Source organism: Ascaphus truei, chromosome 13, assembly GCF_040206685.1.
Source record: "Ascaphus truei isolate aAscTru1 chromosome 13, aAscTru1.hap1, whole genome shotgun sequence".
In the NCBI taxonomy this organism is placed as follows: Eukaryota; Metazoa; Chordata; class Amphibia; order Anura; family Ascaphidae; genus Ascaphus; species Ascaphus truei.
In genome coordinates this window covers 11998295-12013181 of record NC_134495.1, presented here as the reverse complement: position 1 = coordinate 12013181, position 14887 = coordinate 11998295, and the positions used below count along the sequence as shown (strand labels likewise).

The window sequence follows — 14887 nt, the reverse complement described above, 5'->3', positions numbered from 1 at the left end:
ACGTGCGCTCGCTCTCTGCCTGCCCCTCTCTCTTGCGCTCTCTGCCTGCCCCTCTTGCGCTCTCTGCCTGCCCCTCTCTCTTGCGCTCTCTGCCTGCCCCTCTCTCTTGCGCTCGCTCTCTGCCTGCCCCTCTCTCTTGCGCTCGCTCTCTGCCTGCCCCTCTCTCTTGCGCTCGCTCTCTGCCTGCCCTTCTCTCGTGCGCTCGCTCTCTGCCTGCCCCTCTCTCGTGCGCTCGCTCTCTGCCTGCCCCTCTCTCGTGCGCTCGCTCTCTGCCTGCCCCTCTCTCTTGCGCTCGCTCTCTGCCAGCCCCTCTCTCGTGCGCTCGCTCTCTGCCTGCCCCTCTCTCGTGCGCTCGCTCTCTGCCTGCCCCTCTCTCGTGCGCTCGCTCTCTGCCTGCCCCTCTCTCGTGCGCTCGCTCTCTGCCTGCCCCTCTCTCGTGCGCTCGCTCTCTGCCTGCCCCTCTGTCGTGCGCGCGCTCTCTGCCTGCCCCCTGCACGTGCCCCCCTTTCTGCGCGCGCCCCCTTTCTCTGCGCGCGCCCCCTTTCTCTGCGCGCACCCCCCTCTCTCTCTCTCTGCATCTGTCTCTCTGACCTGCAAGCTTTTGCATATGGTTTGAATTGACTGAGAAACTTGTCAGCTGAACTTTGCCTGACTCTGGGTATTCTGTGCTGCAGATTGAGCGCGTGCATTCCTGGCTGTGTTTGTGGCCTCCTCATATTGCAGTATGATGGGTGTTTCTCTCCTGCTTCACACCTCACGTACGTGATACATTGTAACCAGCCACACAGCACATCACAACCAGGCAGCAAACACACACACATCGCACACTAAAACAATGGCTTGCAAACACACAATGGAACGAGCCTCGTTCTTGCAGTTTTTGGAGCAGGTTATGGTGCGGCACTTTAGTAACCTGTGCTGCCATATTCAAAAATGTCCCCCCCCCCCCCCCATGCCTGCTTTATTATTAAGGGCCGCACGGTTACAATGAATGTATCCCAGCCCCAACCGGCTTTCAAAGTCAGGGGTCCCTGATGACTCTCTGCAGCTCTGCCTTTTCACTGCTTAAGAACTCCCCATGATGCACTGCAGGAGGCGTTCTACAATAAGGCGAGAGCGGCTCTGACAGGAAAAGGTCCTGCTTTGCTAACACGAGTGGAACCAAACTTCTCCGCTGCCGGGTTGCCCTTTCCAGCTTTCATGTCCGGTCCGGTAGTTGTCAAAACCTCCAAGTGTTTGCAAAATAGGGGCCATTTCTGTATTGTCCGACGCGACTGGGCAGGAAGTTTTCTGCTGTGAATCCCCATTAAAAATCCATTGGGATTTTTGGCCAAAAAGTCCCCAATTACTCCGTCGGACTATATACAATTAGCGCCCATGTCAGACGTTTGCAGTGAAGTTTAGCACTAATGCTATGTAGACGGATATGAGATTCCACTAGGGGTCACGGTCAATATTTCTTGTAACCCTCCAAATCGTCGGCAATTATTTTATTTTTGGCACGGTTGAGCCCATCCTAATCTATTATCTCTTCCAGGCAGTGTACATCAAAAGAAAAGGTGGAAATGGATCTACCAAACCATGCCAAACAACTGCTGCTTCAGCTGAACCAGCAACGAGCCAAAGGTTTTCTCTGCGACGTGATCATTGTGGTGGAAAATGCTCTGTTCCGAGCCCACAAGAATATCCTGGCAGCCAGCAGCATGTACTTCAAATCCCTCGTTCTCCACGACAACCTGATCAACCTGGATACGGACATGGTGAATCCGGCCGTTTTCCGGCAGATCCTGGACTTTATCTACACCGGTAAACTCTTAACGTCCGACCAGCCCGGCGAGCAGAACTTCAGCGCCCTGCTCACTGCAGCAAGCTACCTCCAACTCCATGACCTGGCAGCCCTCTGCCGGAAGAAGATGAAGCGCAACGGGAAGCCGTTCGTCGGAAAGCTCGGCGTGCCCAGCATAGGGCGCGTCGGGAGGAGTCACAGGTTCTCTGCTCCCCCACTTGTCCACTCGCGCTTCTCTGGGTCTGCGGATGGTGCCAAAGGGTCCCTTTCAAAAGAGCTGTCCAAAGCCGCAGGGCCCGACGATGAGGTCTTCGTTGGCGCCTCCAAACAAGAGAACTGCCACCCCTTACACAGAGTGGCCGGCAGCAACAGCAGCCTCAACAACAGCGTCAACGGGAGCGACCAGGAGCTCGGCCTCGACCTTTCCAAAAAAAGTCCGTCCATGCCTGCCTCGCAAGATGACGCTGGACACACGGACAGCCGTGCCGGCTCTCCCCAATCTGCCTCAGCATCTGTAGCCAACAGTGCCTCGTACGAAGAATCCGCCCCACAAAAGAGAGACGCCAACGAGCCCATGGAGGTGGAGACGGCGGAAGAGAACCAGTCCGAAGCGGGGCCAAAGAAAACCGTCCGCCATGCCTCCCGCAAGAAGGACTGGGCTAGGAAGGAGGGGGAGAAGCCCGCGCTGGATGGAGAGACTATGTCCAACGGAGTCATAGTTGGCCCTCTGTCAAAGACGCAGGAGAGGAAATCGGGGGGCGCCTATGGCTCTGAGCAGAGTTTCCTGTGCAAGGAGGAGATGGAGAACGGCAAGGACAACAGCGAGGAGAGCGGGCAAAGCGAGAACGAGTGTAGCGGGCACACCAGTGCCAACTACGTATACCGGCAAGATGGATTCGAGACTGTGCCCTTTGGGGATAACCTGTATGTCTGCATCCCCTGCGGGAAGGGGTTCCCCAGCTCGGAGCAGCTGAACGCCCACGTGGAGACGCACACCGAAGAGGAGCTGTATATCAAAGAGGAGGATTCCTACATCAAAGAGGAGGCCGAGGACCTGTCCACGCCCAACACCACCTGCCCCAACGAGTCGCGGCCGTTCAAGTGCTCCGTGTGCGAGAGGAGCTACAAGGATCCGGCCACCCTGCGGCAGCACGAGAAGACGCACTGGCTGACCCGTCCCTTCCCGTGCAATATCTGCGGCAAAATGTTTACCCAGCGCGGCACCATGACCCGCCACATGAGGAGCCACCTGGGGCTCAAGCCCTTCGCGTGCGAGGAGTGCGGGATGCGCTTTACCAGGCAATACCGACTGACCGAGCACATGCGCGTGCACTCAGGGGAAAAGCCCTACGAATGTCAGCTCTGCGGGGGGAAGTTCACGCAGCAGCGCAACTTGATCAGCCACCTCCGTATGCACACCTCCCCGACATAAACCAAAGACTCCTGGGACGTCCTAAGAATGTGCTTCTCTCGTGCGCACACACACAAACCGATTTACCTTCCTGATGACTTGCTGCTTTAAAGGGTACCCTGTTTTCTATTTCGGTCGCATCAGAGGGGTGGGAGGGGGGGTGTAACACTCTCCCGAGCCTTAACGAGTAACGAACGACCGTGGCATCTCAGATTATGGTACGGAGGAGGCCATATGTGGCTTCCGTCCACAATGCGCAAATTGTTTTTGTCACAACCACCCACCCACCGCCCCTGCCCCCTTTCCTCTCAACCCTCTCAGCAACTACACAAATACTTTAAGGGTCCTCTCCGTAAGGGCTGGCTGCACCCCTAACTCGAAGGCAGGCTAGTGGAGTTGCCAAGTTGGTTGTCTCCCGTGTCCACAGGGAGGCACCGTGGTATTTTAGCTGTCAAGTTAATGGTCGTAGGTGTAGGGGGGCTGGGGCATGTGACCCAGCACCTCCATTCCCTCCCCCACACACCCTGGCACTGCCTACATCTGTCCGGCCTTACAAGGGGTGCTGGTCTCCTAATTTTTTTTTTTATCCGTGAATGAAAACCAAGAAAACCTCACACCTCCTTCTCCTGGTTACCACTGAGGGCATCTGGATAGGTCCACGCCAAGATGCCCCATTATCTTAAACCAATGCATAGACGTCTGGCGTCTGGCTGGCACTTTCCCGGGGCATCTTGGTATCTCTCATGGCTGTGAATCCCTTTGCATGCTACCTGTTGGTATTTTGTTGCTTCCACGTCCCCTTTGGAAACCCTTTCCCCCCCCCCCCCCACAGTGACTGGAAACCAATGCCTGCGCCCAACAATTTCACCCAAGTGAACCAGCGGGAGGGAGGTCCATTTTGTTACCCCCATCACCCCCCTTTAGTTCTGTTCTTCTGTTTGCTCGCACACGTAGGTACTGGTGCCCCAGTGCTGGGTTGTGGAAACAGCTCCGTTATGATTTAATCTGTGAATTTATGAACTGGAAGGTTGAGGGTAATGTTTTTTTGGGGGGGGGGTGTAGCGCAGTTTACTTTCCTTGTGTCCCCTCCCCCCCCCCCCCGCCTCTTATTTTAGGTTCTGTAGGGCAGGTATCTCTTGGCAACATGTTGAACCCTGTGTTTGGCAGCAGGTACCCCGACGTTTGCAGCACAAGATGTTTTCTCAACCCCATGCAGTGCTGGGTGGGTTACTGCAGCCAGGGGTGCGCCATGCACTGCTCCCCAAAACAATACAAATGTAACCCCTTCACTGCCAGAAGGGCCAGCAGTGGATTTCTAGCAGCGATGGGGGTTCAGGCAGCCGGGTTTTAGGGTGGCTTTTAAGGGTCCCCACAAGGTACTAAACCCCCTTTCCGTGTGTGTTGGTCTCCCCCAGGCTCCGTGCAGAGAGAGATGGTGGGTGGGGGAGTCGAGGGGGGTCTCATGGACTGGTCCTACTTTTTATGCTACCTCTTGAATTCTTGACAACAGTGCGATGCTTTTTAGTGAGACGTTTTCAAGTAGATCTTGTAATTTTTTTGTTTTTCTTTTTCTTCATGTAAGTAAATGTATAAAGCTAGGACATTTAAATTAAATGAAATGGTGGGTGTGGGGGGGGGGGGGGAGGGAAACCAAGCAAAAAAAAAAAAAACAAGTCTGGAAGTTGTTACCACTCTTCCCCCGTCACCTCTACCCGAGAATCCGATTCTAAATCCAAAGAAATCCGATCGGAACAAAACCAAAAGTAAGCTCCTGGGAGAGGTGGAGACCAGGGTCCCTCTGGTGTGGTTTATTGAATCTGGATGCTGTTATAAGGGGGGAGGGAGGTTGTCTGTCTGCTTCTCTCTCCCCCCCCCCCCCCACCCCCTGATAACCCCTTCACTACCAATGGGAACGGCAACTGTTTGCAGGCCCTGTTCTCTCTCTCTTCTCCCCCCCTCCCCCCCTTGTCTTGGTGATCAAGCTGTATGCCGTGTGATCCAATCCAAATTTTAGCTGGTACCTTGGTTTCCCTAGATGAGCAGGTCATCTTTGAGAGGGGGTACCTTGGGTTTTGGGGGGGACGGGGCGCTCCAGTAATTCTTGCCCTTCGAAATTACCTGTGGGGGTGAAACGAGGCGGCAGAGCTGGCAAAGGCTCTGAATGCAATGAGAAAGTTGTGATGCTCGGTACCACTGCACGCAGCATTTAGGTCAGCAAGCCCTTTGTAAGGAAGTGCCAGAGGAGGGAGGGAGGGAGGGTGATGGAGGAGCGGAGAGGCAGCCTGCAGACGCCTCTTACAAGGGAACTCTTACCAAGCAAACAGATTCCGATAACCTGTAACTCAACCAAAGTGTTCCACAACCTCTTGCAACCTCTGCACAACTCATCAGAGCCAGCACCAAAACACGGCCCCCCAGGAACGCTGAAGGGCGGCCCCCCGCTGGCGTGAGGATCTGTGCAGGACGGGGTCGGTGGTAATAACATTTCCGCAGCAGAATAGAGTTTACAATTTATATATTATATATAATCTATCATTTGGATTCCTTTTTTTTTTTTCCTTTAGACCAAAAAAAATATATAAATCTGAATACGGCATAGCGATGTTCAGCGGGAGACAGGAACGCCGTCTGATCATCGGTTGTGAGAACTTTTTTTTTTTTTTTTTTTCCTATTTTATTTATTTTGGGTCAGTGAGGTCCAGGATTGTAACGGCGCTGTCCCACGAAGGCGCTGCCAGGCGCGCTCGCACAGAGCTGCGGCGAATGGGGTTAACTGCAGTTTAATACTGTAAAGGTGCGTTAAACGCGGGTCTCATTCAGACCTCAAGGGCCTCCAACAGGCCAGGTTTTATGGATGTCCCTGCTTCAGCACAGGTGGCTCATTGATTGAGCACCTGTGCTGAAGCAGGGACTGATTGAGCCACCTGTGCTGAAGCAGGGATATCCATAAAACCTAGCCTGTTGGGGGGGTGGAGGGGGCGCTTGAGGACTGCGTTTGAGACCCCTGGTTTAACTTCACAAATGCGTGAACGGGGGGGATCCTTGGCATGAGGCGTCACAGGGCTAAGTCCAGTACATACAAACACACGGCGTATTTTCAGAGCCGAGTTGTGTGACCCTTTTTCTTGAGGCTTTTCGCACCGCGGTGTGTTCGTAAAATCTACCACAGGGTTTTGCATTAAAATGTGTGAAATCAGGGGGGGAGAAAGACGACTTCATTTTTGGAAAAAGAAAAGTGGAACTGAACCTTTACAATCGGACAACTGGAATTTTGGGGAGGGCGGGTTGGATTTGTAACCCTTTCCATGTCGGTGGATGTTGGGTTTAGAGCAGGGGCCAGGGTGGGTCCATGTTGTTCCCCTTGTTTCTGTGCAGTGTATTTAAACTGTGAGCATATCTAACTCATGGGTGGCCAACTCCAGTCCTCAAGGGCCACCAACAGGTCAGGTTTTCAGGATATCCCTGCTTCAGCACCGGTGGCTCAATCAACGACCACCACCTGTGCTTGAAGCAGGGCTATCCGGAAAACCTGACCTGTTGGTGGCGCTTGAGGATAGGCGTTGGCCGCCCCTGATCTCGCACATTGAGCGGTCTCTTCCCCACAAACACCCTTTTGATTTCTTTTAATAAGTTCAGTTACAGGGGGTGACACGAAAACCCGGATTTCCATGTAGGCCGAAGCCACAGAGTGTCATCTTCTGGGTTCTTGTAACACGTTGTCTCAGAGTTTCAACGAACGTTAACCCGTTCCTTGTCAAGTGGACGGCCTAATACGATGGCTGAACCCTGGCGTTGAAAGGGTTAAAAGCAAAATGAACGCACCCGTTCAGTACATTTTCTTTTTTTTATTTATTTTTTTTCCTTCATTTTATTAGTTCCTTTTATTATTTTTATATATTTTTATGAAAAATTAAAATGTGGAGGCCCCACCCTCAGGCTAATGAACTGTTTCTTTCCCCAATTTGTGAATTGTAAGATTAACCCCCTAATACAGTGGTTCTCAACTCCAGTCCTCTTACGCCGCCCCCCGCTCCCCCATGTCATGTTTTAAGGATATCCCTGCTTCAGCACAGGTGGCTCAGTCTTCAATTGAGCCACCTGTGCTGAAGCAGGGATATCCTGAAATCCTCACCTGTTGGACGGGGGTTTGAGAACTGGAGTTGAGAACCCCAGCCCTAATAGCTCATTGCTCCCCCTTTCCGGAAGCACCCGGCGAAACGGCGCCCTGCCACTTGACGCCATCGCTCGTTGGAAACTTGACTCCCAGCATCCTTTGTTTTCCAATAAGTTCTTTTTTTTTTTAAATTTTTTTTTTTCTCAGCACTTAATATCGACACAAAGTCTGTGTATAGTTGAGTATTGTACAAAAGGAAATCTTATTATTTTTTGTTTTTTAGCTAGCCGTGTAGGTTTGTGTGCTATAGAAATGAAATATAAAGGAAAAAAAAAAAATTTAAGCGTTTCCAAACTGTGACAACATTAATAACAATTTTTTCTCAAACTTCAGGGACTGGCTACCTCCAGGCATCACATACCTTCAGCCACATTTCTACGACATAGTATTGTATCAAACATTTTTCTGTATTTTCTGAGAAAGCAGAACACTAGTTTCATATTTTAAGATATTAAGAGTTTTGGGAGGTTTTGGGGACCCGGGTGGGGGAGGGAGGGAGGAGGGGGGGGTGTCTTTGCGTACGCAGATTCCTGCTGTACAAGGTGACGCAAAGCCAGATATTTCTCAATTTAAAACCGCCTGTTCACTTCCTGAATTATATATATATTTTTTTCCCGGGTAACGGGAAAACGGAACCATTTTTATTTTATTTTTCAGATGCTTAACAAGGATGTATTGTAAAAACCGGAAGAAAAACAAAAAAAAAGTGGGGGGAAAAAAAAGCTTAAATCCAAATCCATAAACTATTTTTTAAACCAAAGCACATTTTGAAGAAACCAACCGAACTCAGAAAATAATAATCAAAAAAAAAATATGGACAATTATATTTATCTCATTGTTTACATAAACTTTTACAGTTTCAGACCTCAGTAACCGGGCCAGCCAAAATTAATTGGCGTATTTTTTGTGTTCCCCATCCCAAACGGCGTTAACTGCTTCAGCCATGAATAAACCCAGCCTCTCTCGTCCTTATAGTGCAGCGGGTCATGTCTCGGCAAGCTAAGGGTTAAACGGAATGCGTGTTCCTGCATCTAGGGCAGGGGGAGGGCCAACTCCCGGGCCTCCAACAGGTCAGGTTTTCAGGGTATCCCTGCTTCAGCACAGGTGGTGCAGTCGGTGACTGAGCCGCAGGGATATACTTAAAAACCTGACCTGTTGGAGACCCTTGGGGACTAAAGTTCTCTCCCCCCCTGCCCTCCCTCCCCGACCTAGGTAATGGGGATGTATTTTTGGTCTATGTGATTTTGGGGTTTGATGCAGGAACTGCTTTTCCTGGGACAACAAGGGGGGGGGGGTTTGATTTTGGAATTCGAAGAGATTAACCCCTTACCAGCGTGTGTTTTTTTTTATTTTGGGTTAGACCCTAGGGCATGGATATCCAAATCTAATCAAGTAATAAGCCGTTTATCAGGCTATTGAACGATTTTTACCAAAGGCAAATGTATGTGCAAAATCTGCTGAATGCAGAGGAGGAGGAAAGGTCAGAATTCCTGGAGAAGGCAAAATGGGTTATTGGGAAAAGTCCGAGCATCTTTTGATTTTAATCGGCAGCACACTATACAGACGACAGCATCTGCTCCAGTCTCGCTATACGCTAGTTTCAAAGATGTGGAATCCTTTCGAAATGTATGACGAGCTGCGCTTTGCGTGGAATGCGTGCATCATTTTAACCCTTTTGCTGCCAGCCATGCGTTTTCCAAATAACACATTGCTGACCTGTCGGGGAGAAACATGCAGGGTTGCTGTTAAGGTACAGGACTGTTGGGCTCTGAACATGTGGGGGGGGGGGAGATCCCAAATGAGGTGACTTATGTTCCTCCCTCTTTAATCTGCATCAGGGACATTGGAAGAAAAATTAGTTAACTCTCAAAGCTTTACCCATCTTGCAGAAAGAGCCCCTCAAACGCATCGCATTTGCCGGCCTTGGCAGCGAAAGAGTTAAACAGGCTGGTTCCCACCCCCCAAAAAAAAATAATCACCAAAGCAGCCTCGGCGCTGAAGGGGTTAATAAAGCGGAATAAAAAAATATCGCAAACAGAGCTTGAAAAGATGGCCAAAAATTATACTCGATACAAGCCTTCACTTTTTATTTTTTCTTCCTTTGGGGTTTTTTTGTTTTTTTTTTTTAGACGCGGAAAATACGCCATTAATTTTGCCTGGTCTTCCGAACCAATCAAAGATGGTGCAGAGATGTGTCCAGTGTTCTTATTGTATCAATATATATGTGCAGTACTGAATGTATTTATTTCGCATGCCCTGCGTGTGGCGGGGAGGAGGGCGGCAGGGCTGTGAATATTAAGGCAGGGGGTTCTCAACTCCTGTCCTCAAGGACCCCCCCCCCCCCCCCTCAAACAAGTCCAGGGTTTCAGGATATCCCTGCTTCAGCACAGTTGGCTCTATCAGGCTTGGCTGAGGATTGAGTCACCTGTGCTGAAGCAGGGACTGATTGAGCCACCGGTGCTGAAGCAGGGGGATATCCTTAAAACCTGACCGAGAACCCCTGCCTTAAGGGGATTAAACACCCTTCACTGCCACAGCACCCTGCAATGTGTTGCATTCCCCTCTGGCAGTGAAGGGGTGCAAACTACAGGATTTCAGAGAGAAAGGAGAAAAAAAAATGTAATGTATAAAAATGAAAAAAATAAATAAAAATATCAGTAAAACTTCTCAGAGACTCAGCATAGCCATAAGTCGCAGTACGAAAACAGGACTTTCAGTAGCTTTTCTTTGTTTCATACTGGATATCTTCTGAACTTCTTTATATTTTTGTGATATTTAATGTTACAATGTCCTCTGCTTCATTTTGTTATAAATGTGTTTTTGTTTTTCTTTTTTTTTCCCTGCAAGACGCTGTTTTGTGTGTGTGTTTATTCTTCCTGCAGTTTTTGTCTCTACATAGGCAGAATTTCAGGGTAATTCCTTCAGTGCTAGAAATGCAGGAGATGGGGCGGGGGGAGCGTTCGGGACCCCCTCACAAAATGCAGGGGAACGGGGCAACCTAGAAACCCCCCTAACACCTTCAATTAAGACGCGGCTGCTTTCTACCTGTCTCAGATACCTGTGCAGAATCCCCGGGTTCCCAGGATTCTGTGGGGCACGAGGCGAACAAATGACATTTTGGAACCTTAGAAATGCATGAAGCTGTTGACGTGACCTAGCGCATGGGTGGCCAACTCCAGTCCTCGAGGGCCACCAACAGGTCAGGTTTTAAGGATATCCCTGCTTCAGCACAGGTGGCTTAGTCGTTGGCTGAGCCACCTGTGGTGTAGCAGGGATATCCTTAACCTGACCTGTTGGTGGCCTTTGAGGACTGGAGTTGACCACCCCCTGCCCACTGCTGCAGTGGGTGATGACTTGAATTCCAGCCTTGCAGTGAAAGGGTTAAAGCCGGTGGGGTGCCCCCTCCCCCCCCCAAAAAAGTCTGTGTTACTCTGGGTTGATTCCAGCCTCTTGCATGCGTTGCCCGCTCACCTGCACTTCTGCTCCCAACTCTATTAGACTTTGTGCCAAGAGGGTGTAACCCCTACAGTGCTAGGAAGATGGTCAATCGCACCCATAAACCCCATATATTCATCCCTGCAGCACACCCTTTCTCTGCTGGAGTGGCAAAGCTTAGTCCCCTGATTGGGGTAAAGGGACCTATTAATCCTTATGTTCCTGGTGGTGGGGGGGGGGGGACCCTTTCACTGCCTGGTATGCAACACGATGCTAAAGATTCAAGGTGTGCAAACTTTTAACCCCGTCCTCTCCCGGGTAAAGTTAGAGCTCCTGGCAGGGAAGGGGGTTTTCGGGGAGCGCAAATAGAACTAATTCAATATGCATAGAGCTCTCCATATTGCGGTTTGGAAATCGGGGGTTTCCTGCCAGATCGCTGGCTGCAAGGCACCTGTTAACCACTTCAATGCCAGAGAGCTCTGCAATGCGTTGTCACTGGTGCTCACGGAGAGGTGGGATCAGGTAAATTACTTGGCGATTGCCGCTGCTCTGGTTATTAACCCTTTCTCTGTGTATCTGAGAGGTAGAAAGCTTGCGAGGGGCCTGGGTTGAATTGCTGAAATGATTGTGGGTGCTGGGTGGGGTTCCCCTGGCATAGAATTGGAGCCGTGTCCCGGGTGGTTCCGGTCCAATCTCCTGCTGCTCGGCGCTTTGGGTTTATCCTCACGGACTATTCAGGTCAGAGCGTGCGTTGGTGCCGCTCACACTCAAGTGTCATATAAATGAAACCAAGAGGATACAGAAGATTCTGGTCTCGACATTCGGAAACTTTCAGTCTTAATGTACAGTGATTAAAAAAAAAAAAAACTTGTTATTTTATCATCTTTTCATTAAAAGCTTGATTGAAAACAGCACTGCCTTTTGTCTGGGACCTTGTTTCTAGAGTCTAAAGAGGTGGGGGTCCGTGCATTGCTCTCACTCCGAGGCTTCTGCATCTTTCAAACCCCGTCTTCTCTGTGCCTTCCTCACCCTCTTCCCGAGGCTGGGACTCGGCCTGGACATCTTGTGTGTATTTAGGAAATGCCCTAAAAATAATAATAACTTTTTCATATGGGACTCTGTGCTTCACAATTCCAGTATAGCGTGCATAAGAATGTTAGACACAGTCCCTGATCAGCAGAGCTTACAATCTATATTTTTGGTGCCTGTAGGCACAGGGAGATAGTGATTTGCCCAAAGTCACAAGGAACGGATACCGGGAATTGAACCAGTTCGTTTGTTTACAGTCAGTGCCTTCTCCCCATCAGCGAGAATAAGCAATAAACCGTCTAAAACAGTGTTTCCCTACTCCAGTCCTCCGGTAACCCCGACAGGTCAGGTCTTCAGGATATCCCTGCTCCAGCACAGGTGGCTCAGTCAAGATGACTGAGCCGCTGATTGACCCACCTGTGCTGGAGCAGGGATTTCCTTAAGACCTAACCTGTTGGGGTTACCGGAGGACTGGAGTAGGGAAACACGACTAAAAAAATACCAAGACACTAAATAAGTGTTCAAAAAGGTATATTGAATCCAATGCAGCAATGCAGTGAGATTTATAGTACAAGACTCAAATGGTCACAATAGTATACATATGAATATATGGAAAAATGTAATACATATCAAAATGCAAGAAAACCTCAGCACAAATCATGAAAGAATATTTAGCAAATGCCCAAACTACCCAAGGAAAAGAGGAATATTTCTCAGACACTTGGCCTGACTGAGGACAACCGACACTGACTCCTTCCTGCCCTCTTGTACAACAGCTCCCGAACAATAAACTAACATTACAAGTATCATTCCAAAACACCCGGTGCCCTGGCAGGAAGCACGGCCTCGCTTAGGAGACCCTCGCCACTGGGCATCCTTTTGCAGAGCGAGCCCCGCGTCGGGTCCAAGATGGAGATGTCTTTTCTCCCATCGTCGCTGAGCCCGGGTTCGCTGGCAGAGAAAAGCAGGTTCTTCCTTGCGATGCGACACAGGAGCGCGGGGACGGCGGCGGGTCCTGCGGGGATGGAGTTAAGTGTTGCTTTTCATTGTTAAGGGACGGGCAGGTTTGAGGATCTGAGAGGTGAAAGTGCTCACAAGTGTTCTTTATCATTACCAGGGAGGGTTTTTGACACTTAATACCATAAATAAGTTATGTATCTGATTTGTAGCTATGACCAGCGTCACACTGACCCACAAGGATGAAACGGCTGTCTGTGTGTAATATATTGCCATTTGCTATATATATCTATATATAACTATGCTCATTTGCATGTCTTAGGCAGGTCTGCAACCCCGCCTTTCACCATTATCACCCAGCACACAGCACTTCCACTGCAGCAAGGGATTCTGGGAAATGACATGCAAATGAGCACACTGCCACTTTTTGCTTCAAAACCATTTTAAACATGGTTCCCTATAGGCTTAAGCTTGCTGCATGGTCACAGCTTTAAGCACAGCCAGGGTTAAGATGCAAAGCGCAGTGTTGATCTAGGTGTAAAATCTCTCTGTACGGAGAGTTACCGAGTTCTGCGAAGGAGATCTGTCCTAATGAGTCCTAATGGCTTTTCTACATAAATAGCAACGTGTGTGTTGGTTTTTGCAGGGAGAGGCTCACAGGTGTTCGTGGCGTGACACTGAAGCCACAAAAACCTAGAGGAGGGCGTGCTGGCAGAGGCGGTGCTGGTGAAACCCCAGTGCGATGCTGGGGGGCACCTTGTTCAGCTCACAGGATAGGAGACGAGTGGTGGGGTCTGCAGGATTGGGGGGGGGGGGTTTCCTGCTCTAACTGCTCCCACCTGCCACATTATAGGATATATGTTTTATTTAGGGGGAAATGTGTGCAAAAACCATTCCCCCTCCCCCCCCCCCCCCCCACAAAAAAAGGCAAGGAAATTACTCTGCACAATAAATAAAATGAAGATACAGCTCTCTCGGGCACCAAGTTAAGGGGCAGGGCTGGGGTACACCTTTTGCAGATGGTTTTTATTGTTATTATGCTAATCCAGGGGTGGGCCAAGTCCATTCCTCTAGGGCCACCAACAGGTCAGGTTTTTAGGATAACCCAGCTTCAGCACTGATTGCGCCACCTGTGCTGAAGCAGGGACTGCCTGAGAACCTGGCCTGTTGGTGGCCCCTGATGACGAGTTGGCCGCCCCTGCGCTAAGGCTATACGTTTATATATATATATATATTTGTGGAAGCAGACTTGATTTTGTTTGCAAAGAAATTGAGCGAAATGTCGAATTCTGGCGCGTCGGCGGCTGCAAGTGTCATGGAAACCAAGGCGGGGGAGGTCAGCCTCCATGCTGCCCTGTTTCCAGGCCCTGAGCGGTACCGGTGTGAGCAGAGCGGGCGGGGCTCTGTTTGAAGATGCCCTGGAAACATCCACACCTGGAAATTGTGTGTGTGTGTGTGTGTGTGTGAGAGCAGGGTCGGGTTACCTGCAGGTGTGTGAGGGGCCCTCTGCTCACACACGGACCGGGACACCCCCCCCCCCCCCCCAAACACAGCAGGACTTCAAAGCGCTTGTTATCACGATCACACAGCAGAGGCGTCAGTGTTCTGTGCTGAAGAGCTTGCACTCTATACTGCTTGCCTTTCTCTGCCGCAGGGGCCTGCAATGCATTGGCTCTGGCAGGGCTAAATCCGCTGTATGTATATAGACGTGGTCCTCGCTTATCCAACGGAATGCGTCCCGCAAACCGCCGTCTGATTGCCGGTCCATGTTAAATCCGCGGCGGTGAGCGTCTGGTAAGCGATGTTGGATAACGCACCCAGCGGACAGCATTATGCGGCGTCGGATACCGAGGACCACCTGTATGTCACCGCAGTAACACCCGCGACATAATAATATAACACATAACGGGAACACGTGTTTAAAGACATAAAAGTAACACTAGGGAAAGGCGTCTGTGCCCCGAAGAGCTTACAATCTAATGCACTGTGAGAGCTAAAACGCAGGCACCTATTCCCGTTAGCTGTGGTGTATTTGTATCTAAATAATCCGGCCTCCAATGAAGGCCCCCATCTCCCCCCCACCCGCTTTCCCCCA

General features: G+C 50.3%; 1 protein-coding gene across 1 annotated transcript; it reads left to right on the top strand.

The window, feature by feature from the left end:
* The first annotated feature begins 1503 nt into the window (after positions 1-1503).
* Positions 1504-9383, top strand: HIC2 (HIC ZBTB transcriptional repressor 2). Its single transcript, XM_075568521.1, has one exon. The coding sequence runs from the start codon at positions 1566-1568 to the stop codon at positions 3216-3218; it is 1653 nt and encodes a 550-aa protein (XP_075424636.1). The 5' UTR covers positions 1504-1565; the 3' UTR covers positions 3219-9383.
* Positions 9384-14887: the final 5504 nt, after the last annotated feature.